A 24,075-nucleotide genomic window follows, 5' to 3' on the forward strand; every position below is an offset into this window, starting at 1 on the left:
TGTGGAACTGTACCCCAGCCTAGTGCTTGTGGAACTGTACCCCAGCCTAGTGCTTGTGGAACTGTACCCCAGTCTACTGCTTGTGGAACTGTACCCCAGCCTAGTGCTTGTGGAACTGTACCCCAGCCTAGTGCTTGTGGAACTGTACCCCAGCCTAGTGCTTGTGGAACTGTACCCCAGCCTAGTGCTTGTGGAACTGTACCCCAGCCTAGTGCTTGTGGAACTGGACCCCAGTCTAGTGCTTGTGGCACTGTACCCCAGCCTAGTGCTTGTGGAACTGTACCCCAGTCTAGTGCTTGTGCAACTGTACCCCAGCCTAGTGCTTGTGGAACTGTACCCCAGTCTAGTGCTTGGGGAACTGTACCCCAGTCTAGTGCTTGTGGAACTGTACCCCAGTCTAGTGCTTGGGGAACTGTACCCCAGCCTAGTGCTTGTGGAACTGTACCCCAGTCTAGTGCTTGTGGAACTGCACCCCAGTCTAGTGCTTGTGGAACTGTACCCCAGTCTAGTGCTTGAGGAACTGCACCCCAGTCTAGTGCTTGTGGAACTGTACCTCAGTCTAGTGCTTGTGGAACTGTACCCCAGTCTAGTGCTTGTGGAACTGTACCCCAGTCTAGTGCGTGTGGAACTGTACCCCAGTCTAGTGCTTGGGGAACTGTACCCCAGTCCAGTGCTTGTGGAACTGTACCCCAGTCTAGTGCTTGTGGAACTGTACCCCAGTCTAGTGTTTGGGGAACTGTACCCCAGTTTAGTGCTTGGGGAACTGTACTGCAGCCTAGTGCTTGTGGAACTGTACCCCAGTCTAGTGCTTGTGGAACTATACCCCAGCCTAGTGCTTGTGGAACTGTACCCCAGTCTAGTGCTTGTGGAACTGTACCCCAGTCTAGTGCTTGTGGAACTGTACCCCAGCCTAGTGCTTGTGGAACTGCACGCCAGTCTAGTGCTTGGGGAACTGTACCGCAGCCTAGTGCTTGTGGAACTGTACCCCAGCCTAGTGCTTGTGGAACTGTACCCCAGCCTAGTGCTTGTGGAACTGTACCCCAGCCTAGTGCTTATGGAATTGTACCCCAGCCTAGTGCTTGTGGAACTGTACCCCAGCCTAGTGCTTGTGGAACTGTACCCCAGTCTAGTGCTTGTGGAACTGTACCCCAGTCTAGTGCTTGTGGAACTGTACCCCAGCCTAGTGCTTGTGGAACTGTACCCCAGCCTAGTGCTTGTGGAACTGTACCCCAGTCTAGTGCTTGTGGAACTGTACCCCAGTCTAGTGCTTGTGGAACTGTACCCCAGTCTAGTGCTTGTGGAACTGTACCCCAGTCTAGTGCTTGGGGAACTGTACCCCAGTCTAGTGCTTGTGGAACTGTACCCCAGTCTAGTGCTTGTGGAACTGTACCCCAGCCTAGTGCTTGTGGAACTGTACCCCAGTCTAGTGCTTGAGGAAATGTACCCCAGCCTAGTGCTTGTGGAACTGTACCCCAGTCTAGTGCTTGTGGAACTGTACCCCAGCCTAGTGCTTGTGGAACTGTACCCCAGTCTAGTGCTTGGGGAACTGTACCCCAGTCTAGTGCTTGTGGAACTGTACCCCAGTCTAGTGCTTGCGGAACTGTACCCAAGTCTAGTGCTTGTGGAACTGTACCCCAGTCTAGTGCTTGTGGAACTGTACCCCAGCCTACTGCTTGTGGAACTGTACCCCAGTCTAGTGCTTGTGGAACTGGACCCCAGTCTAGTGCTTGTGGAACTGTACCCCAGCCTAGTGCTCGTGGAACTGTACCCCAGTCAAGTGCTTGTGGAACTGTACCCCAGTCTGGTGCTTGGGGAACTGTACCCGAGTCTAGTGCTTGGGGAACTGTACCCCAGTCAAGTGCTTGTGGAACGGTACCCCAGTCTAGTGCTTGGGGAACTGTACCCCAGTCTAGTGCTTGTGGAACTGTACCCCAGTCTAGTGCTTGTGGAACTGTACCCCAGTCTAGTGCTTGAGGAACTGTACCCCAGTCTAGTGCTTGTTGAACTGTACCCCAGTCTAGTGCTTGTGGAACTGTACCCCAGTCTAGTGCTTGTGGAACTGTACCCCAGCCTAGTGCTTGTGGAACTGTACCCCAGTCTAGTGCTTGGGGAACTGTACCCCAGTCTAGTGCTTGTGGAACTGTACCCCAGTCTAGTGCTTGTGGAACTGTACCCCAGTCTAGTGCTTGTGGAACTGTACACCAGTCTAGTGCTTGTGGAACTGTACCCCAGTCTAGTGCTTGTGGAACTGTACCCCAGCCTAGTGCTTGTGGAACTGGAACCCAGCCTGGTGCTTGTGGAACTGTACCCCGGTCTAGTGCTTGTGGAACTGTACCCCAGCCTAGTGCTTGTGGAACTGTACCCCAGTCTAGTGCTTGTGGAACTGTACCCCAGTCTAGTGTTTTGGGAACTGTACCCCAGTTTAGTGCTTGGGGAACTGTACTGCAGCCTAGTGCTTGTGGAACTGTACCCCAGTCTAATGCTTGTGGAACTATACCCCAGCCTAGTGCTTGTGGAACTGTACCCCAGTCTAGTGCTTGTGGAACTGTACCCCAGTCTAGTGCTTGTGGAACTGTACCCCAGCCTAGTGCTTGTGGAACTGTACGCCAGTCTAGTGTTTGGGGAACTGTACCGCAGCCTAGTGCTTGTGGAACTATACCCCAGCCTATTGCTTGTGGAACTGTACCCCAGTCTAGTGCTTGTGGAACTGTACCCCAGCCTAGTGCTTGTGGAACTGTACCCCAGTCTAGTGCTTGTGGAACTGTACCCCAGTCTAGTGCTTGTGGAACTGTACCCCAACCTAGTGCTTGTGGAACTGTACCCCAGCCTAGTGCTTGTGGAACTGTACCCCAGTCTACTGCTTGTGGAACTGTACCCCAGCCTAGTGCTTGTGGAACTGCACCCCAGCCTAGTGCTTGTGGAACTGTACCCCAGCCTAGTGCTTGTGGAACTGTACCCCAGCCTAGTGCTTGTGGAACTGTACCCCAGCCTAGTGCTTGTGGAACTGGACCCCAGTCTAGTGCTTGTGGAACTGTACCCCAGCCTAGTGCTTGTGGAACTGTACCCCAGTCAAGTGCTTGTGCAACTGTACCCCAGCCTAGTGCTTGTGGAACTGTACCCTAGTCTAGTGCTTGGGGAAATGTACCCCAGTCTAGTGCTTGTGGAACTGTACCCCAGTCTAGTGCTTGGGGAACTGTACCCCAGCCTAGTGCTTGTGGAACTGTACCCCAGTCTAGTGCTTGTGGAACTGGACCCCAGTCCAGTGCTTGGGGAACTGTACCCCAGTCTAGTGCTTGTGGAACTGTACCCCAGCCTAGTGCTTGTGGAACTGTACCCCAGTCTAGTGCTTGTGGAACTGGACCCCAGTCTAGTGCTTTTGGAACTGTACCCCAGTCTAGTGCTTGGGGAACTGTACCCCAGCCTAGTGCTTGTGGAACTGTACCCCAGTCTAGTGCTTGTGGAACTGCACCCCAGTCTAGTGCTTGTGGAACTGTACCCCAGTCTAGTGCTTGAGGAACTGTACCCCAGTCTAGTGCTTGTGGAACTGTACCTCAGTCTAGTGCTTGTGGAACTGTACCCCAGTCTAGTGCGTGTGGAACTGTACCCCAGTCTAGTGCTTGGGGAACTGTACCCCAGTCTAGTGCTTGTGGAACTGTACCAGGTCTAGTGTTTGGGGAACTGTACCCCAGTTTAGTGCTTGGGGAACTGTACTGCAGCCTAGTGCTTGTGGAACTGTACCCCAGTCTGGTGCTTGTGGAACTATACCCCAGTCTAGTGCTTGAGGAACTGTACCCCAGTCTAGTGCTTGTGGAACTGTACCTCAGTCTAGTGCTTGTGGAACTGTACCCCAGTCTAGTGCTTGTGGAACTGTACCCCAGTCTAGTGCGTGTGGAACTGTACCCCAGTCTAGTGCTTGGGGAACTGTACCCCAGTCTAGTGCTTGTGGAACTGTACCCCAGTCTAGTGCTTGTGGAACTGTACCCCAGTCTAGTGTTTGGGGAACTGTACGCCAGTTTAGTGCTTGGGGAACTGTACTGCAGCCTAGTGCTTGTGGAACTGTACCCCAGTCTAGTGCTTGTGGAGCTATACCCCAGCCTAGTGCTTGTGGAACTGTACCCCAGTCTAGTGCTTGTGGAACTGTACCCCAGTCTAGTGCTTGTGGAACTGTACCCCAGTCTAGTGCTTGTGGAACTGCACGCCAGTCTAGTGCTTGGGGAACTGTACCGCAGCCTAGTGCTTGTGGAACTGTACCCCAGCCTAGTGCTTGTGGAACTGTACCCCAGCCTAGTGCTTATGGAATTGTACCCCAGCCTAGTGCTTGTGGAACAGTACCCCAGCCTAGTGCTTGTGGAACTGTACCCCAGTCTAGTCCTTGTGGAACTGTACCCCAGTCTAGTGCTTGTGGAACTGTACCCCAGCCTAGTGCTTGTGGAACTGTACCCCAGCCTAGTGCTTGTGGAACTGTACCCCAGTCTAGTGCTTGTGGAACTGTACCCCAGTCTAGTGCTTGTGGAACTGTACCCCAGTCTAGTGCTTGTGGAACTGTACCCCAGTCTAGTGCTTGTGGAAATGTACCCCAGCCTAGTGCTTGTGGAACTGTACCCCAGTCTAGTGCTTGTGGAACTGTACCCCAGCCTAGTGCTTGTGGAACTGTACCCCAGTCTAGTGCTTGGGGAACTGTACCCCAGTCTAGTGCTTGTGGAACTGTACCCCAGTCTAGTGCTTGCGGAACTGTACCCAAGTCTAGTGCTTGTGGAACTGTACCCCAGTCTAGTGCTTGTGGAACTGTACCCCAGCCTAGTGCTTGTGGAACTGGACCCCAGTCTAGTGCTTGTGGAACTGGACCCCAGTCTAGTGCTTGTGGAACTGTACCCCAGCCTAGTGCTTGTGGATCTGTACCCCAGTCAAGTGCTTGTGGAACGATACCCCAGCCTAGTGCTTGTGGAACTGTACCCCAGTCCAGTGCTTGTGGAACTGTACCCCAGTCTAGTGCTTGTGGAACTGTACCCCAGCCTAGTGCTTGTGGAACTGTATGCCAGTCTAGTGTTTGGGGAACTGTACCGCAGCCTAGTGCTTGTGGAACTGTACCCCAGCCTATTGCTTGTGGAACTGTACCCCAGTCTAGTGCTTGTGGAACTGTACCCCAGCCTAGTGCTTGTGGAACTGTACCCCAGTCTAGTGCTTGTGGAACTGTACCCCAGTCTAGTGCTTGTGGAACTGTACCCCAGCCTAGTGCTTGTGGAACTGTACCCCAGCCTAGTGCTTGTGGAACTGTACCCCAGTTGACTGCTTGTGGAACTGTACCCCAGCCTAGTGCTTGTGGAACTGTACCCCAGCCTAGTGCTTGTGGAACTGTACCCCAGCCTAGTGCTTGTGGAACTGTACCCCAGCCTAGTGCTTGTGGAACCGTACCCCAGCCTAGTGCTTGTGGAACTGTACCCCAGTCTAGTGCTTGTGCAACTGTACCCCAGCCTAGTGCTTGTGGAACTGTACCCCAGTCTAGTGCTTGGGGAACTGTACCCCAGTCTAGTGCTTGTGCAACTGTACCCCAGTCTAGTGCTTGGGGAACTGTACCCCAGCCTAGTGCTTGTGGAACTGTACCCCAGTCTAGTGCTTGTGGAACTGGACCCCAGTCTAGTGCTTGGGGAACTGTACCCCAGTCTAGTGCTTGTGGAACTGTACCCCAGCCTAGTGCTTGTGGAACTGTACCACAGTCTAGTGCTTGTGGAACTGGACCCCAGTCTCGTGCTTGTGGAACTGTACCCCAGTCTAGTGCTTGGGGAACTGTACCCCAGCCTAGTGCTTGTGGAACTGTACCCCAGTCTAGTGCTTGTGGAACTGCACCCCAGTCTAGTGCTTGTGGAACTGTACCCCAGTCTAGTGCTTGAGGAACTGTACCCCAGTCTAGTGCTTGTGGAACTGTACCTCAGTCGAGTGCTTGTGGAACTGTACCCCAGTCTAGTGCTTGTGGAACTGTACCCCAGTCTAGTGCGTGTGGAACTGTACCCCAGTCTAGTGCTTGGGGAACTGTACCCCAGTCTAGTGCTTGTGGAACTGTACCCCAGTCTAGTGCTTGTGGAACTGTACCCCAGCCTAGTGCTTGTGGAACTGTACCCCAGCCTAGTGCTTGTGGAACTGTACCCCAGGCTAGTGCTTGTGGAACTGTACCCCAGTCTAGTGCTTGTGGAACTGTACCCCAGCCTAGTGCTTGTGGAACTGTACCCCAGCCTAGTGCTTCTGGAACTGTACCCCAGCCTAGGGCTTGTGGAACAGTACCCCAGTCTAGTGCTTGTGGAACTGTACCCCAGCCTAGTGCTTGTGGAACTGTACCCCAGTCTAGTGCTTGTGGAACTGTACCCCAGTCTAGTGCTTGTGGAACTGTACACCAGCCTATTGCTTGTGGAACTGTACCCCAGCCTAGTGCTTGTGGAACTGTACCTCAGCCTAGTGCTTGTGGAACTGTACCCCAGTCTAATGCTTGTGGAACTGAACCCCAGCCTAGTGCTTGTGGAACTGTACCCCAGCCTAGTGCTTGTGGAACTGTACCCCAGCCTAGTGCTTGTGGAACTGTACCCCAGCCTAGTGCTTCTGGAACTGTACCCCAGCCTAGTGCTTGTGGAACTGTACCCCAGTCAAGTGCTTGTGAAACTGTACCCCAGTCTAGTGCTTGTGGAACTGTACCCCAGGCTAGTGCTTGTGGAACTGTACCCCAGCCTAGTGCTTGTGGAACTGTACCCCAGTCTAGTGCTTGTGGAAGTGTACCCCAGCCTAGTGCTTGTGGAACTGTACCCCAGTCTAGTGCTTGTGGAACTGTACCCCAGCCTATTGCTTGTGGAACTGTACCCCAGTCTAGTGCTTGTGGAACTGTACCCCAGCCTAGTGCTTGTGGAACTGTACCCCAGTCTCGTGCTTGTGGAACTGTACCCCAGTCTAGTGCTTGTGGAACTGTACCCCAGCCTAGTGCTTGTGGAACTGTACCCCAGCCTAGTGCTTGTGGAACTGTACCCCAGTCTACTGCTTGTGGAACTGTACCCCAGCCTAGTGCTTGTGGAACTGTACCCCAGCCTAGTGCTTGTGGAACTGTACCCCAGCCTAGTGCTTGTGGAACTGTACCCCAGCCTAGTGCTTGTGGAACTGTACCCCAGCCTAGTGCTTGTGGAACTGGACCCCAGTCTAGTGCTTGTGGCACTGTACCCCAGCCTAGTGCTTGTGGAACTGTACCCCAGTCTAGTGCTTGTGCAACTGTACCCCAGCCTAGTGCTTGTGGAACTGTACTCCAGTCTAGTGCTTGGGGAACTGTACCCCAGTCTAGTGCTTGTGGAACTGTACCCCAGTCTAGTGCTTGGGGAACTGTACCCCAGCCTAGTGCTTGTGGAACTGTACCCCAGTCTAGTGCTTGTGGAACTGCATCCCAGTCTAGTGCTTGTGGAACTGTACCCCAGTCTAGTGCTTGAGGAACTGCACCCCAGTCTAGTGCTTGTGGAACTGTACCTCAGTCTAGTGCTTGTGGAACTGTACCCCAGTCTAGTGCTTGTGGAACTGTACCCCAGTCTAGTGCGTGTGGAACTGTACCCCAGTCTAGTGCTTGGGGAACTGTACCCCAGTCTAGTGCTTGTGGAACTGTACCCCTGTCTAGTGCTTGTGGAACTGTACCCCAGTCTAGTGTTTGGGGAACTGTACCCCAGTTTAGTGCTTGGGGAACTGTACTGCAGCCTAGTGCTTGTGGAACTGTACCCCAGTCTAGTGCTTGTGGAACTATACCCCAGCCTAGTGCTTGTGGAACTGTACCCCAGTCTAGTGCTTGTGGAACTGTACCCCAGTCTAGTGCTTGTGGAACTGTACCCCAGCCTAGTGCTTGTGGAACTGCACGCCAGTCTAGTGCTTGGGGAACTGTACCGCAGCCTAGTGCTTGTGGAACTGTACCCCAGCCTAGTGCTTGTGGAACTGTACCCCAGCCTAGTGCTTGTGGAACTGTACCCCAGCCTAGTGCTTATGGAATTGTACCCCAGCCTAGTGCTTGTGGAACTGTACCCCAGCCTAGTGCTTGTGGAACTGTACCCCAGTCTAGTGCTTGTGGAACTGTACCCCAGCCTAGTGCTTGTGGAACTGTACCCCAGCCTAGTGCTTGTGGAACTGTACCCCAGTCTAGTGCTTGTGGAACTGTACCCCAGTCTAGTGCTTGTGGAACTGTACCCCAGTCTAGTGCTTGTGGAACTGTACCCCAGTCTAGTGCTTGTGGAACTGTACCCCAGTCTAGTGCTTGGGGAACTGTACCCCAGTCTAGTGCTTGTGGAACTGTACCCCAGTCTAGTGCTTGTGGAACTGTACCCCAGCCTAGTGCTTGTGGAACTGTACCCCAGTCTAGTGCTTGAGGAAATGTACCCCAGCCTAGTGCTTGTGGAACTGTACCCCAGTCTAGTGCTTGTGGAACTGTACCCCAGCCTAGTGCTTGTGGAACTGTACCCCAGTCTAGTGCTTGGGGAACTGTACCCCAGTCTAGTGCTTGTGGAACTGTACCCCAGTCTAGTGCTTGCGGAACTGTACCCAAGTCTAGTGCTTGTGGAACTGTACCCCAGTCTAGTGCTTGTGGAACTGTACCCCAGCCTAGTGCTTGTGGAACTGTACCCCAGTCTAGTGCTTGTGGAACTGGACCCCAGTCTAGTGCTTGTGGAACTGTACCCCAGCCTAGTGCTTGTGGAACTGTACCCCAGTCAAGTGCTTGTGGAACTGTACCCCAGTCTAGTGCTTGGGGAACTGTACCCGAGTCTAGTGCTTGGGGAACTGTACCCCAGTCAAGTGCTTGTGGAACGGTACCCCAGTCTAGTGCTTGGGGAACTGTACCCCAGTCTAGTGCTTGTGGAACTGTACCCCAGTCTAGTGCTTGAGGAACTGTACCCCAGTCTAGTGCTTGTTGAACTGTACCCCAGTCTAGTGCTTGTGGAACTGTACCCCAGTCTAGTGCTTGTGGAACTGTACCCCAGCCTAGTGCTTGTGGAACTGTACCCCAGTCTAGTGCTTGGGGAACTGTACCCCAGTCTAGTGCTTGTGGAACTGTACCCCAGTCTAGTGCTTGTGGAACTGTACCCCAGTCTAGTGCTTGTGGAACTGTACACCAGTCTAGTGCTTGTGGAACTGTACCCCAGTCTAGTGCTTGTGGAACTGTACCCCAGCCTAGTGCTTGTGGAACTGGAACCCAGCCTGGTGCTTGTGGAACTGTACCCCGGTCTAGTGCTTGTGGAACTGTACCCCAGCCTAGTGCTTGTGGAACTGTACCCCAGTCTAGTGCTTGTGGAACTGTACCCCAGTCTAGTGTTTTGGGAACTGTACCCCAGTTTAGTGCTTGGGGAACTGTACTGCAGCCTAGTGCTTGTGGAACTGTACCCCAGTCTAGTGCTTGTGGAACTATACCCCAGCCTAGTGCTTGTGGAACTGTACCCCAGTCTAGTGCTTGTGGAACTGTACCCCAGTCTAGTGCTTGTGGAACTGTACCCCAGCCTAGTGCTTGTGGAACTGTACGCCAGTCTAGTGTTTGGGGAACTGTACCGCAGCCTAGTGCTTGTGGAACTGTACCCCAGCCTATTGCTTGTGGAACTGTACCCCAGTCTAGTGCTTGTGGAACTGTACCCCAGCCTAGTGCTTGTGGAACTGTACCCCAGTCTAGTGCTTGTGGAACTGTACCCCAGTCTAGTGCTTGTGGAACTGTACCCCAGCCTAGTGCTTGTGGAACTGTACCCCAGCCTAGTGCTTGTGGAACTGTACCCCAGTCTACTGCTTGTGGAACTGTACCCCAGCCTAGTGCTTGTGGAACTGCACCCCAGCCTAGTGCTTGTGGAACTGTAACCCAGCCTAGTGCTTGTGGAACTGTACCCCAGCCTAGTGCTTGTGGAACTGTACCCCAGCCTAGTGCTTGTGGAACTGGACCCCAGTCTAGTGCTTGTGGAACTGTACCCCAGCCTAGTGCTTGTGGAACTGTACCCCAGTCAAGTGCTTGTGCAACTGTACCCCAGCCTAGTGCTTGTGGAACTGTACCCTAGTCTAGTGCTTGGGGAAATGTACCCCAGTCTAGTGCTTGTGGAACTGTACCCCAGTCTAGTGCTTGGGGAACTGTACCCCAGCCTAGTGCTTGTGGAACTGTACCCCAGTCTAGTGCTTGTGGAACTGGACCCCAGTCCAGTGCTTGGGGAACTGTACCCCAGTCTAGTGCTTGTGGAACTGTACCCCAGCCTAGTGCTTGTGGAACTGTACCCCAGTCTAGTGCTTGTGGAACTGGACCCCAGTCTAGTGCTTGTGGAACTGTACCCCAGTCTAGTGCTTGGGGAACTGTACCCCAGCCTAGTGCTTGTGGAACTGTACCCCAGTCTAGTGCTTGTGGAACTGCACCCCAGTCTAGTGCTTGTGGAACTGTACCCCAGTCTAGTGCTTGAGGAACTGTACCCCAGTCTAGTGCTTGTGGAACTGTACCTCAGTCTAGTGCTTGTGGAACTGTACCCCAGTCTAGTGCGTGTGGAACTGTACCCCAGTCTAGTGCTTGGGGAACTGTACCCCAGTCTAGTGCTTGTGGAACTGTACCAGGTCTAGTGTTTGGGGAACTGTACCCCAGTTTAGTGCTTGGGGAACTGTACTGCAGCCTAGTGCTTGTGGAACTGTACCCCAGTCTGGTGCTTGTGGAACTATACCCCAGCCTAGTGCTTGCGGAACTGTTCCCCAGTCTAGTGCTTGTGGAACTGTACCCCAGTCTAGTGCTTGTGGAACTGTACCCGAGCCTAGTGCTTGTGGAACTGCACGCCAGTCTAGTGCTTGGGGAACTGTACCCCAGCCTAGTGCTTGTGGAACTGCATGCCAGTCTCGTGCTTGGGGAACTGTACCCCAGCCTAGTGCTTGTGGAACTGTACCCCAGTCTAGTGCTTGTGGAACTGTACCCCAGTCTAGTGCTTGTGGAACTGTACCCCAGCCTAGTGCTTGTGGAACTGTCCCCCAGCCTAGTGCTTGTGGAACTGTACCCCAGTCTAGTGCTTGGGGAACTGTACCCCAGTCTAGTGCTTGTGGAACTGTACCCCAGTCTAGTGCTTGTGGAACTGTACCCCAGCCTAGTGCTTGTGGAACTGTACCCCAGCCTAGTGCTTGTGGAACTGTACCCCAGTCTAGTGCTTGTGGAAATGTACCCCAGCCTAGTGCTTGTGGAACTGTACCCCAGTCGAGTGCTTGTGGAACTGTACCCCAGCCTAGTGCTTGTGGAACTGTACCCCAGTCTAGTGCTTGCGGAACTGTACCCAAGTCTAGTGCTTGTGGAACTGTACCCCAGTCTAGTGCTTGTGGAACTGTACCCCAGCCTAGTGCTTGTGGAACTGTACCCCAGTCTAGTGCTTGTGGAACTGGACCCCAGTCTAGTGCTTGTGGAACTGTACCCCAGCCTAGTGCTTGTGGAACTGTACCCCAGTCAAGTGCTTGTGGAACTGTACCCCAGTCTAGTGCTTGGGGAACTGTACCCGAGTCTAGTGCTTGGGGAACTGTACCCCAGTCAAGTGCTTGTGGAACTGTACCCCAGTCTAGCGCTTGGGGAACTGTACCCCAGTCTAGTGCTTGTGGAACTGTACCCCAGTCTAGTGCTTGTGGAACTGTACCCCAGTCTAGTGCTTGAGGAACTGTACCCCAGTCTAGTGCTTGTTGAACTGTACCCCAGTCTAGTGCTTGTGGAACTGTACCCCAGTCTAGTGCTTGTGGAACTGTACCCCAGCCTAGTGCTTGTGGAACTGTACCCCAGTCTAGTGCTTGGGGAACTGTACCCCAGTCTAGTGCTTGTGGAACTGTACCCCAGTCTAGTGCTTGTGGAACTGTACCCCAGTCTAGTGCTTGTGGAACTGTACCCCAGTCTAGTGCTTGTGGAACTGTACACCAGTCTAGTGCTTGTGGAACTGTACCCCAGTCTAGTGCTTGGGGAACTGTACCCCAGTCTAGTGCTTGTGGAACTGTGCCCCAGTCTAGTGCTTGTGGAACTGTACCCCAGCCGAGTGCTTGTGGAACTGGAACCCAGCCTGGTGCTTGTGGAACTGTACCCCGGTCTAGTGCTTGTGGAACTGTACCCCAGCCTAGTGCTTGTGGAACTGTACCCCAGTCTAGTGCTTGTGGAACTGTACCCCAGTCTAGTGTTTGCGGAACTGTACCCCAGTTTAGTGCTTGGGGAAGTGTACTGCAGCCTAGTGCATGTGGAACTGTACCCCAGTCTAGTGCTTGTGGAACTGTACCCCAGTCTAGTGCTTGTGGAACTGTACCCCAGTCTAGTGTTTGGGGAACTGTACCCCAGTTTAGTGCCTGTGGAACTGTACCCCAGTCTAGTGTTTGGGGAACTGTACCCCAGTTTAGTGCTTGTGGAACTGTACTGCAGCCTAGTGCTTGTGGAACTGTGCCCCAGTCTAGTGCTTGTGGAACTGTACCCCAGCCTAGTGCTTGTGGAACTGTACCCCAGTCTAGTGCTTGTGGAACTGTACCGCAGCCTAGTGCTTGTGGAACTGTCCCCCAGCCTAGTGCTTGTGGAACTGTACCCCAGTCTAGTGCTTGTGGAACTGTACCCCAGTCTAGTGCTTGTGGAACTGTACCCCAGTCTAGTGCTTGTGGAACTGTACCCCAGTCTAGTGCTTGGGGAACTGTACCCCAGTCTAGTGCTTGTGGAACTGTACCCCAGTCTGGTGCTTGTGGAACTGTACCCCAGCCTAGTGCTTGTGGAACTGTACCCCAGCCTAGTGCTTGTGGAACTGTACCCCAGTCTAGTGCTTGTGGAAATGTACCCCAGCCTAGTGCTTGTGGAACTGTACCCCAGTCTAGTGCTTGTGGAACTGTACCCCAGCCTAGTGCTTGTGGAACTGTACCCCAGTCTAGTGCTTGTGGAACTGTGCCCCAGTCTAGTGCTTGTGGAACTGTACCCCAGCCGAGTGCTTGTGGAACTGGAACCCAGCCTGGTGCTTGTGGAACTGTACCCCGGTCTAGTGCTTGTGGAACTGTACCCCAGCCTAGTGCTTGTGGAACTGTACCCCAGTCTAGTGCTTGTGGAACTGTACCCCAGTCTAGTGTTTGCGGAACTGTACCCCAGTTTAGTGCTTGGGGAAGTGTACTGCAGCCTAGTGCATGTGGAACTGTACCCCAGTCTAGTGCTTGTGGAACTGTACCCCAGTCTAGTGCTTGTGGAACTGTACCCCAGTCTAGTGTTTGGGGAACTGTACCCCAGTTTAGTGCCTGTGGAACTGTACCCCAGTCTAGTGTTTGGGGAACTGTACCCCAGTTTAGTGCTTGTGGAACTGTACTGCAGCCTAGTGCTTGTGGAACTGTGCCCCAGTCTAGTGCTTGTGGAACTATACCCCAGCCTAGTGCTTGTGGAACTGTACCCCAGTCTAGTGCTTGTGGAACTGTACCGCAGCCTAGTGCTTGTGGAACTGTCCCCCAGCCTAGTGCTTGTGGAACTGTACCCCAGTCTAGTGCTTGTGGAACTGTACCCCAGTCTAGTGCTTGTGGAACTGTACCCCAGTCTAGTGCTTGTGGAACTGTACCCCAGTCTAGTGCTTGGGGAACTGTACCCCAGTCTAGTGCTTGTGGAACTGTACCCCAGTCTGGTGCTTGTGGAACTGTACCCCAGCCTAGTGCTTGTGGAACTGTACCCCAGCCTAGTGCTTGTGGAACTGTACCCCAGTCTAGTGCTTGTGGAAATGTACCCCAGCCTAGTGCTTGTGGAACTGTACCCCAGTCTAGTGCTTGTGGAACTGTACCCCAGCCTAGTGCTTGTGGAACTGTACCCCAGTCTAGTGCTTGCGGAACTGTACCCAAGTCTAGTGCTTGTGGAACTGTACCCCAGTCTAGTGCTTGTGGAACTGTACCCCAGCCTAGTGCTTGTGGAACTGTGCCCCAGTCTAGTGCTTGTGGAACTATACCCCAGCCTAGTGCTTGTGGAACTGTACCCCAGTCTAGTGCTTGTGGAACTGTACCGCAGCCTAGTGCTTGTGGAACTGTCCCCCAGCCTAGTGCTTGTGGAACTGTACCCCAGTCTAGTGCTTGTGGAACTGTACCCCAGTCTAGTGCTTGTGGAACTGTACCCCAGTCTAGTGCTTGTGGAACTGTACCCCAGTCTAGTGCTTGGGGAACTGTACCCCAGTCTAGTGCTTGTGGAACTGTACCCCAGTCTGGTGCTTGTGGAACTGTACCCCAGCCTAGTGCTTGTGGAACTGTACCCCAGCCTAGTGCTTGTGGAACTGTACCCCAGTCTAGTGCTTGTGGAAATGTACCCCAGCCTAGTGCTTGTGGAACTGTACCCCAGTCTAGTGCTTGTGGAACTGTACCCCAGCCTAGTGCTTGTGGAACTGTACCCCAGTCTAGTGCTTGTGGAACTGTGCCCCAGTCTAGTGCTTGTGGAACTGTACCCCAGCCGAGTGCTTGTGGAACTGGAACCCAGCCTGGTGCTTGTGGAACTGTACCCCGGTCTAGTGCTTGTGGAACTGTACCCCAGCCTAGTGCTTGTGGAACTGTACCCCAGTCTAGTGCTTGTGGAACTGTACCCCAGTCTAGTGTTTGCGGAACTGTACCCCAGTTTAGTGCTTGGGGAAGTGTACTGCAGCCTAGTGCATGTGGAACTGTACCCCAGTCTAGTGCTTGTGGAACTGTACCCCAGTCTAGTGCTTGTGGAACTGTACCCCAGTCTAGTGTTTGGGGAACTGTACCCCAGTTTAGTGCCTGTGGAACTGTACCCCAGTCTAGTGTTTGGGGAACTGTACCCCAGTTTAGTGCTTGTGGAACTGTACTGCAGCCTAGTGCTTGTGGAACTGTGCCCCAGTCTAGTGCTTGTGGAACTATACCCCAGCCTAGTGCTTGTGGAACTGTACCCCAGTCTAGTGCTTGTGGAACTGTACCGCAGCCTAGTGCTTGTGGAACTGTCCCCCAGCCTAGTGCTTGTGGAACTGTACCCCAGTCTAGTGCTTGTGGAACTGTACCCCAGTCTAGTGCTTGTGGAACTGTACCCCAGTCTAGTGCTTGTGGAACTGTACCCCAGTCTAGTGCTTGGGGAACTGTACCCCAGTCTAGTGCTTGTGGAACTGTACCCCAGTCTGGTGCTTGTGGAACTGTACCCCAGCCTAGTGCTTGTGGAACTGTACCCCAGCCTAGTGCTTGTGGAACTGTACCCCAGTCTAGTGCTTGTGGAAATGTACCCCAGCCTAGTGCTTGTGGAACTGTACCCCAGTCTAGTGCTTGTGGAACTGTACCCCAGCCTAGTGCTTGTGGAACTGTACCCCAGTCTAGTGCTTGCGGAACTGTACCCAAGTCTAGTGCTTGTGGAACTGTACCCCAGTCTAGTGCTTGTGGAACTGTACCCCAGCCTAGTGCTTGTGGAACTGTACCCCAGTCTAGTGCTTGTGGAACTGGACCCCAGTCTAGTGCTTGTGGAACTGTACCCCAGCCTAGTGCTTGTGGAACTGTACCCCAGTCAAGTGCTTGTGGAACTGTACCCCAGTCTAGTGCTTGGGGAACTGTACCCGAGTCTAGTGCTTGGGGAACTGTACCCCAGTCAAGTGCTTGTGGAACTGTACCCCAGTCTAGCGCTTGGGGAACTGTACCCCAGTCTAGTGCTTGTGGAACTGTACCCCAGTCTAGTGCTTGTGGAACTGTACCCCAGTCTAGTGCTTGAGGAACTGTACCCCAGTCTAGTGCTTGTTGAACTGTACCCCAGTCTAGTGCTTGTGGAACTGTACCCCAGTCTAGTGCTTGTGGAACTGTACCCCAGCCTAGTGCTTGTGGAACTGTACCCCAGTCTAGTGCTTGGGGAACTGTACCCCAGTCTAGTGCTTGTGGAACTGTACCCCAGTCTAGTGCTTGTGGAACTGTACCCCAGTCTAGTGCTTGTGGAACTGTACCCCAGTCTAGTGCTTGTGGAACTGTACACCAGTCTAGTGCTTGTGGAACTGTACCCCAGTCTAGTGCTTGGGGAACTGTACCCCAGTCTAGTGCTTGTGGAACTGTGCCCCAGTCTAGTGCTTGTGGAACTGTACCCCAGCCGAGTGCTTGTGGAACTGGAACCCAGCCTGGTGCTTGTGGAACTGTACCCCGGTCTAGTGCTTGTGGAACTGTACCCCAGCCTAGTGCTTGTGGAACTGTACCCCAGTCTAGTGCTTGTGGAACTGTACCCCAGTCTAGTGTTTGCGGAACTGTACCCCAGTTTAGTGCTTGGGGAACTGTACTGCAGCCTAGTGCATGTGGAACTGTACCCCAGTCTAGTGCTTGTGGAACTGTACCCCAGTCTAGTGCTTGTGGAACTGTACCCCAGTCTAGTGTTTGGGGAACTGTACCCCAGTTTAGTGCCTGTGGAACTGTACCCCAGTCTAGTGTTTGGGGAACTGTACCCCAGTTTAGTGCTTGTGGAACTGTACTGCAGCCTAGTGCTTGTGGAACTGTGCCCCAGTCTAGTGCTTGTGGAACTATACCCCAGCCTAGTGCTTGTGGAACTGTACCCCAGTCTAGTGCTTGTGGAACTGTACCGCAGCCTAGTGCTTGTGGAACTGTCCCCCAGCCTAGTGCTTGTGGAACTGTACCCCAGTCTAGTGCTTGTGGAACTGTACCCCAGTCTAGTGCTTGTGGAACTGTACCCCAGTCTAGTGCTTGTGGAACTGTACCCCAGTCTAGTGCTTGGGGAACTGTACCCCAGTCTAGTGCTTGTGGAACTGTACCCCAGTCTGGTGCTTGTGGAACTGTACCCCAGCCTAGTGCTTGTGGAACTGTACCCCAGCCTAGTGCTTGTGGAACTGTACCCCAGTCTAGTGCTTGTGGAAATGTACCCCAGCCTAGTGCTTGTGGAACTGTACCCCAGTCTAGTGCTTGTGGAACTGTACCCCAGCCTAGTGCTTGTGGAACTGTACCCCAGTCTAGTGCTTGCGGAACTGTACCCAAGTCTAGTGCTTGTGGAACTGTACCCCAGTCTAGTGCTTGTGAAACTGTACCCCAGCCTAGTGCTTGTGGAACTGTACCCCAGTCTAGTGCTTGTGGAACTGGACCCCAGTCTAGTGCTTGTGGAACTGTACCCCAGCCTAGTGCTTGTGGAACTGTACCCCAGTCAAGTGCTTGTGGAACTGTACCCCAGTCTAGTGCTTGGGGAACTGTACCCGAGTCTAGTGCTTGGGGAACTGTACCCCAGTCAAGTGCTTGTGGAACTGTACCCCAGTCTAGCGCTTGGGGAACTGTACCCCAGTCTAGTGCTTGTGGAACTGTACCCCAGTCTAGTGCTTGTGGAACTGTACCCCAGTCTAGTGCTTGAGGAACTGTACCCCAGTCTAGTGCTTGTTGAACTGTACCCCAGTCTAGTGCTTGTGGAACTGTACCCCAGTCTAGTGCTTGTGGAACTGTACCCCAGCCTAGTGCTTGTGGAACTGTACCCCAGTCTAGTGCTTGGGGAACTGTACCCCAGTCTAGTGCTTGTGGAACTGTACCCCAGTCTAGTGCTTGTGGAACTGTACCCCAGTCTAGTGCTTGTGGAACTGTACCCCAGTCTAGTGCTTGTGGAACTGTACACCAGTCTAGTGCTTGTGGAACTGTACCCCAGTCTAGTGCTTGGGGAACTGTACCCCAGTCTAGTGCTTGCGGAACTGTACCCCAGTCTAGTGCTTGGGGAACTGTACCCCAGTCTAGTGCTTGGGGAACTGTACCCCAGTCTAGTGCTTGTGGAACTGTACCCCAGTCTAGTGCTTGGGGAACTGTACCCCAGTCTAGTGCTTGTGGAACTGTACCCCAGTCTAGTGCTTGTGGAACTGTACCCCAGTCTAGTGCTTGTGGAACTGTACACCAGTCTAGTGCTTGTGGAACTGTACCCCAGTCTAGTGCTTGGGGAACTGTACCCCAGTCTAGTGCTTGGGGAACTGTACCCCAGTCTAGTGCTTGGGGAACTGTACCCCAGTCTAGTGCTTGGGGAACTGTACCCCAGTCTAGTGCTTGTGGAACTGTACCCCAGCCTAGTGCTTGTGGAACTGTACCCCAGCCTAGTGCTTGTGGAACTGTACCCCAGCCTAGTGCTTGTGGAACTGGACCCCAGTCTAGTGCTTGTGGAACTGTACCCAAGTCTAGTGCTTGTGGAACTGTGCCACAGTCTAGTGCTTGTGGAACTGTACCCCAGCCTAGTGCTTGTGGAACTGTACCCCAGCCTAGTGCTTGTGGAACTGTACCCCAGCCTAGTGCTTGGGGAACTGTACCCCAGTCTAGTGCTTGTGGAACTGTACGCCAGTCTAGTGTTTGGGGAACTGTACCGCAGCCTAGTGCTTGTGGAACTGTACCCCAGCCTAGTGCTTGTGGAACTGTACCCCAGCCTAGTGCTTGTGGAACTGTACCCCAGCCTAGTGCTTATGGAATTGTACCCCAGCCTAGTGCTTGTGGAACTGTACACCAAGCTAGTGCTTGTGGAACTGTACCCCAGTCTAGTGCTTGTGGAACTGTACCCCAGCCTAGTGCTTGTGGAACTGTACCCCAGTCTAGTGCTTGTGGAACTGTACCCCAGTCTAGTGCTTGTGGAACTGTACCCCAGCCTAGTGCTTGTGGAACTGTACCCCAGCCTAGTGCTTGTGGAACTGTACCCCAGTCTAGTGCTTGTGGAACTGTACCCCAGTCTAGTACTTGTGGAACTGTACCCCAGTCTAGTGCTTGTGGAACTGTACCCCAGTCTAGTGCTTGGGGAACTGTACCCCAGTCTAGTGCTTGTGGAACTGGACCCTAGCAAGGAGTCAACAGTTGTAGGATAGGAGAAAGGGTAGAAGAGAAAACTGGGAAGAGCGGGAGAGAAAAAACACGGCCAAGGGAGATAAAACCAGATTTAGTGGCAATGGTTTCAGATCTATGGACTACACGTGAGTAACCTGCAGCAACTTGGCTCAAAAACCTGAAGGTTTGGTGAACTGAAGCATCACTAACCACTGTCTCCGAATTGGCCCAGGTTATGGTCTTAAGAACATAAGAAATAGGAGCAGGAGTCGGCCATTTGGCCCTTGGTGTCCTGCTCCACCATTCAACAAGATCATAGCTGATCTTCTGCCTCAACTCCACCTTCCCGCACTATCCCCATATCCTTAATTCTCTTAGTTCCCAAAAATGTATCGACCTCTGCCTTGAATATACTCATGGTGTGGAGATGCCGGAGTTGGACTGGGGTGGACAAATGTAAGAAGTCACACAACACCAGGTTATAGTCCAACAGCTTTATTTGAAATCACAAGCTTTCGGAGCGCTGCTCCTTCTTCAGGTGAAGTGGAGAAATGCAGCGCTCCGAAAGCTTGTGATTTCAAATAAAGCTGTTGGACTATAACCTGGTGTTGTGTGACTTCTTACATTTGAATATACTCAACGACTGAGCGTCCACAGCTCTCTGGGGTAGAGAATGCCAAAGATTCACAACCCTTTGAGTGAAGAAATTTTTCCACATCTCAGTCCTAAATAGCCAACCACTTATTCTGGGACTGTGGTCCTGTGTTCGAGATTCCCCAGTCAGGGAAAACATTTTCTCAGCATTAACCCTGTCAAGCCCCTTAAAAATCTTACATGTTTCAACTAGATCACCCCTCATTCTTCTAAACTCTGGGGAATATATGCCTAATCTACTCAATCTCTCCTCATAGGACAATCCCCTCATCCCAGGAACCAGTCTAGTGAACCTTTGTTGCACTCCCTCTAAGGCAAGTATATCTTTCCTTTGGAAAAGAGACCAGAACTGTACACAGTATTCCAGGTGTGGCCTCACCAATGCCCTGTATAATTGTAGTAAGACTTCCTTACTCTTATACTCTAATCCCTTTGTAACAAAAGCTAACATACCATTTGTTTTCCTAATTGCTTGCTGTACCTGCATGTTAACTTTGTGATTCATGTACAAGGACACCCTGGTCCCTCTGAACATTTCCCAGTCTCTCACCATTCAAAAAATATTCTGCTTTTTTGTTTTTCCTACCAAAGCGGATAGCTTCACACTTCCCCACATTGTATTCCATTTGCCGTGTTCTTGCCCACTCAGTCAACCTGTCTATATCTCTCTGCAGCCTCTTTGTGTCCTCCTCACAGCTTACTTTCTCACCTAACTCTGTATCATCAACAAACTTGGATATGTTTTTAAAATTAGTTTATGGGATGTGGGCATCACTGGCAAGGCCAGCATTTATTGCCCATCCCTAATTGCCCTTGAGAAGGTGGTGGTGAGCCGCCTTCTTGAACTGCTGCAGCCCATGTGGTGAAGGTACTGCCACAGTGCTGTTAGGGAGGGAGTTCCAGGATTTTGACCCAGCGACGATGAAGGATCAGCGATATATTTCCAAGTCAGGATGGTGTGTCACTTGGATGGGAACTTGGAGGTGGTGGTGTTCCCATGCGCCTGCTGCCCTTGTCCTTCTAGGTGGAAGAGGTCGCGGGTTTGGGAGGTGCTGCCGAAGAAGTCTTGGCGAGTTGCTGCAGTGCATCTTGTAGATGTTTAAAGGGATGGATGGGGTGTCAATTAAGCGGGCTGCTTTGTCCTGGATGGTTTCGAGCTTCTTGAGTGTTGTTGGAGCTGCACTCATCCAGGCAAGTGGAGAGTATTCCATCACACTCCTTACTTGTGCCTTGTAGATGGTGGAAAGGCTTTGGGGAGTCAGAAGGTGAGACACTTGCCGCAGAATACCTAGCCTCTTACCTGCTCTTGTTGCCACAGTATTTATGTGGCTGATCCAGTTAAGTTTCTGGTCAATGGTGACCCCCAGGATGTTGATGGTGGGGGATTCGGCAATGGTAATGCCGTTGAATGTCAAAGGGAGGTGGTTAAACTCTCGCTTGTTGGAGATAGTCATTGCCTGGCACTTCTGTGGCGCGAATGTTACCTGCCACTTATCAGCCCAAGCCTGAAAGTCGTCCAGATCTTGTTGCAAGTGGGCATGGACTGCTTCATTGTCTGAGGAGTTGTGAATGGCGCTGAACACTGTGCAGTCATCAGCGAACATCCCCATTTCTGAACTTATGTTGGAGGGAAGATCATTGATGAAGCAGCTGAAGCTGGTTGGGCCGAGGACACTGCCCTGAGGAACTCCTGCAGCGATGTCCTTGGGCTGAGATAATTGACCTTCAACCACCACAACCATCTTTATTTGTGCTAGGTATGACTCCAGCCAGTGGAGAGTTTTCCCCCCAATTCCCATTGACTTCAGTTTTACTAGGGCTCCTTGATGCCACACTCAGTCAAATGCTGCCTTGATGTCAAGGGCAGTCACTCTTACCTCACCTCTGGAATTCAGCTCCTTTGTCCATGTAATGAGGTCGGGAGCCGAGCGGTTTTACGGAACCCAAACTGGGCATCAGTGAGCAGGTTATTGGTGAGTAAGTGCCACTTGATAGCACTGTCGATGACACTTTCCATCACTTTGCTGATGATTGAGAGTAGACTGATGGGGCGGTAATTGGCCGGGTTTGATTTGTCCTGCTTTTTATGGACAGGACATACCTGGGCAGTTTTCCACATTGTCTGATTGATGCCAGTGTTGTAGCTGTACTGGAACAGCTTGGCTAGAGGCGCGGCTAGTTCTGGCCACTGCACTCAGTCCCTTCATCCAAGTCATTAATATAGACTGTAAATAGCTGAGGCCCAAGAACTGATTCTGCGGTACCCCACTAGTTACAGCCTGCCAACCTGAAAAATTCCGGTTTATTCCTGCTCTCTATTTTCTGTCCGTTGACCAATCCTCAATCTATGCTAATATATTACCCCCAATCCCATGAGTCCTAATTTTGTGTAATAACCTCTTGTGTGGCACCTTATCGAATGCTTTTTGAAAATCCAAATACACCACATCCACTGGTTCCCCCTTATCCATCCTACTAGTTACATCTTCAGAAAACTCTAACAGATTTGTCAAACACGATTTCCCTTTCATAAAACCATGTTGACTCTGCCTAATCATATTATGATTTTCTAAGTGCCCTGTTACCACGTCCCTAATAATAGATTCTAGCATTTTGCCTGCTACTGATATCATTTCTTAAATAGCGGGGTTATGTTTGCTACCTTCCAATCCTTGGGGACTGTTCTAGAATCTAGGGAATTCTGGAAGATTAATACCAGCGCATCCACTATCTCAGAAGCTACCTAGGATGCAGATCATGTCATGGGGATTTGTCGTCACTTAGTCCCATTAATTTCTCCAGTAATATGTCTTTACTTATACTGATTTGTTTAAGTTCCTCATTCTCTCTAGACCCTTGGTTTCCCATTATTTCTGGAATTTTTGTGTGTCTTTTAATGTGAAGACAGGTACAAAGTATTTGTTTAATGTCTCTGCCATTTCCTTATTGCCCATTATAATTTCTCCTGTCTCTGCCTCTAATGGGCCCACGTTTACTTTCACTAATCTCTTCCTATTTACATACCTATAGAAACATTTACAATCTGTTTTTATGTCTCTTGCTAGTTTACTCTCATATTCATTTTTCTCTTTCCTTATCAATTTCTTGGTCCTCCTTTGCTGAATTCCAAAATCCTCCCAATCCTCAAGCTTACTACTCTTTTTGGCAACATTATAAGCCTCTTCCTTTGATCTAATACTATCTTTAACTTCTCTTGTTAGCCACGGTTGGACCACTTTTCCTGTGGGATTTTTCTGCCTTAAAGGAATGTATATTTCTTGTAAATTATGTATTAATTCTTTAAATGCTCGCCATTGCTTGTCTACCATCTTAAAAGGAGATGCATGCTTTAGCCTGCCTAAACCAGACCCGTCTAGATCAATATCTTACCTGAAGCACTAATAACATCTGTGTGATGGATGGGGGCACATTGGTGTGAGGTTGGTGCAGCACCTGCTCCAGATTCACCTTCAACAGAACCAGATCTCGGAATCCAAGCAAAGCCATCTGGCGAATGGTTAGCTCCTGCCCCTAATAAAAGGACCAAACATCAAAGTTACTTCGTGCTACTTTTCATGAGGATGTTTTCTGATACATCAAAGTTGTAACTCATTTTAGGCCAGAAATTACTTTGTCAACGTCATTGTACGAATGCTTAACACTGTGAAATAATCACATTGACGCCTCTTACAGCAGAGAGAGGAATGTGATACGAGCGTGTTACGCATCTGTACAATAACAGCAATTCTGAGAATCATATACTGAAATGAAATGGATTATTCAAGGGGTACAGTTTGTTGTCACATTAATGCACTGGGCACAGAGTGGTAGAACCTTCAGCTACTTTCACCCTGCCCCTGAACAGCTTTCTCTGTGTCTGCACCTTGCCACCTCTCTCGTTGTTATACAACATGTGTATAAGAAGAAGATATTCCTCAGTTGGCTGACTGAATAGTACTGATACATGCTGCCAATTGATGAGTTTCTATTGGTGTTAGAAATGGGGACAAAGAAATTTATAATGGAAAGTCAACACAGAATGTGTGACAAAAGGAAATCAAATGGCACAGACAGGAAGTGCACGCAGGCCTAAGGTTTTTAATATATAGATATAGATCTCACAAAGGCCTTCGACACCGTCAACCATGAGGAATTATGGAGTGTCCTCCTCAAATTCGGCTGCCCTCAAAAGTTTGTCACTATCCTCCGCCTGCTTCACAACGACATGCAAGCCGTGAACCTGACCAACGGTTCCACCACAGACCCAATTCATGTACGAACCGGGGTCAAGCAAGGCTGTGTCATCGCACCAACGCGATTCTCGATCTTCCTTGCTGCAATGCTCCATCTCACCCTCAGTAAGCTCCCCACTGGAGTGGAGCTAATTTGCAGAACAAATGGGAAACTGTTCAACCTCCATCGCCTCCAGTCCAGATCCAAGGTCGTCCCATCCTCTGTAGTCGAATTACAGTATGCAGATGACGCTTGCGTCTGCGCTCACTCGGAGGTCGAACTCCAAACCATCGTCAACGCCTTCACCAAAGCGTACGAGAGCATGGGCCTTACACTAAACATCCGTAAGGCAAAGGTCCTCTACCAACCTGCCCCCGCCACACAGTGCTGCCCCCCCGATTATCAAAATCCACGACAAGGCCTTGGACAACGTGGACCACTTTCCATACCTCGGGAGCCTACTGTCAACAAGGCAGA

General features: G+C 51.6%; 1 protein-coding gene across 1 annotated transcript in view; it reads right to left on the minus strand.

Moving 5' to 3' along the window:
- The window catches only part of LOC147106600 (proline-rich protein 5-like), a 173,170-nt gene that overhangs the window by 52,623 nt on the left and 96,472 nt on the right, over positions 1–24,075 (minus strand). The window contains exon 7 of the mRNA XM_086007583.1: positions 22,756–22,896. Within this exon, the coding sequence (XP_085863709.1) occupies positions 22,756–22,896 (141 nt within the window). The remainder of the gene's footprint in view (positions 1–22,755; positions 22,897–24,075) is intronic.

This window comes from Somniosus microcephalus, chromosome 15 (assembly GCF_052327205.1).
Source record: "Somniosus microcephalus isolate GS21.2 chromosome 15, FLI_Smic_1.0, whole genome shotgun sequence".
In the NCBI taxonomy this organism is placed as follows: Eukaryota; Metazoa; Chordata; class Chondrichthyes; order Squaliformes; family Somniosidae; genus Somniosus; species Somniosus microcephalus.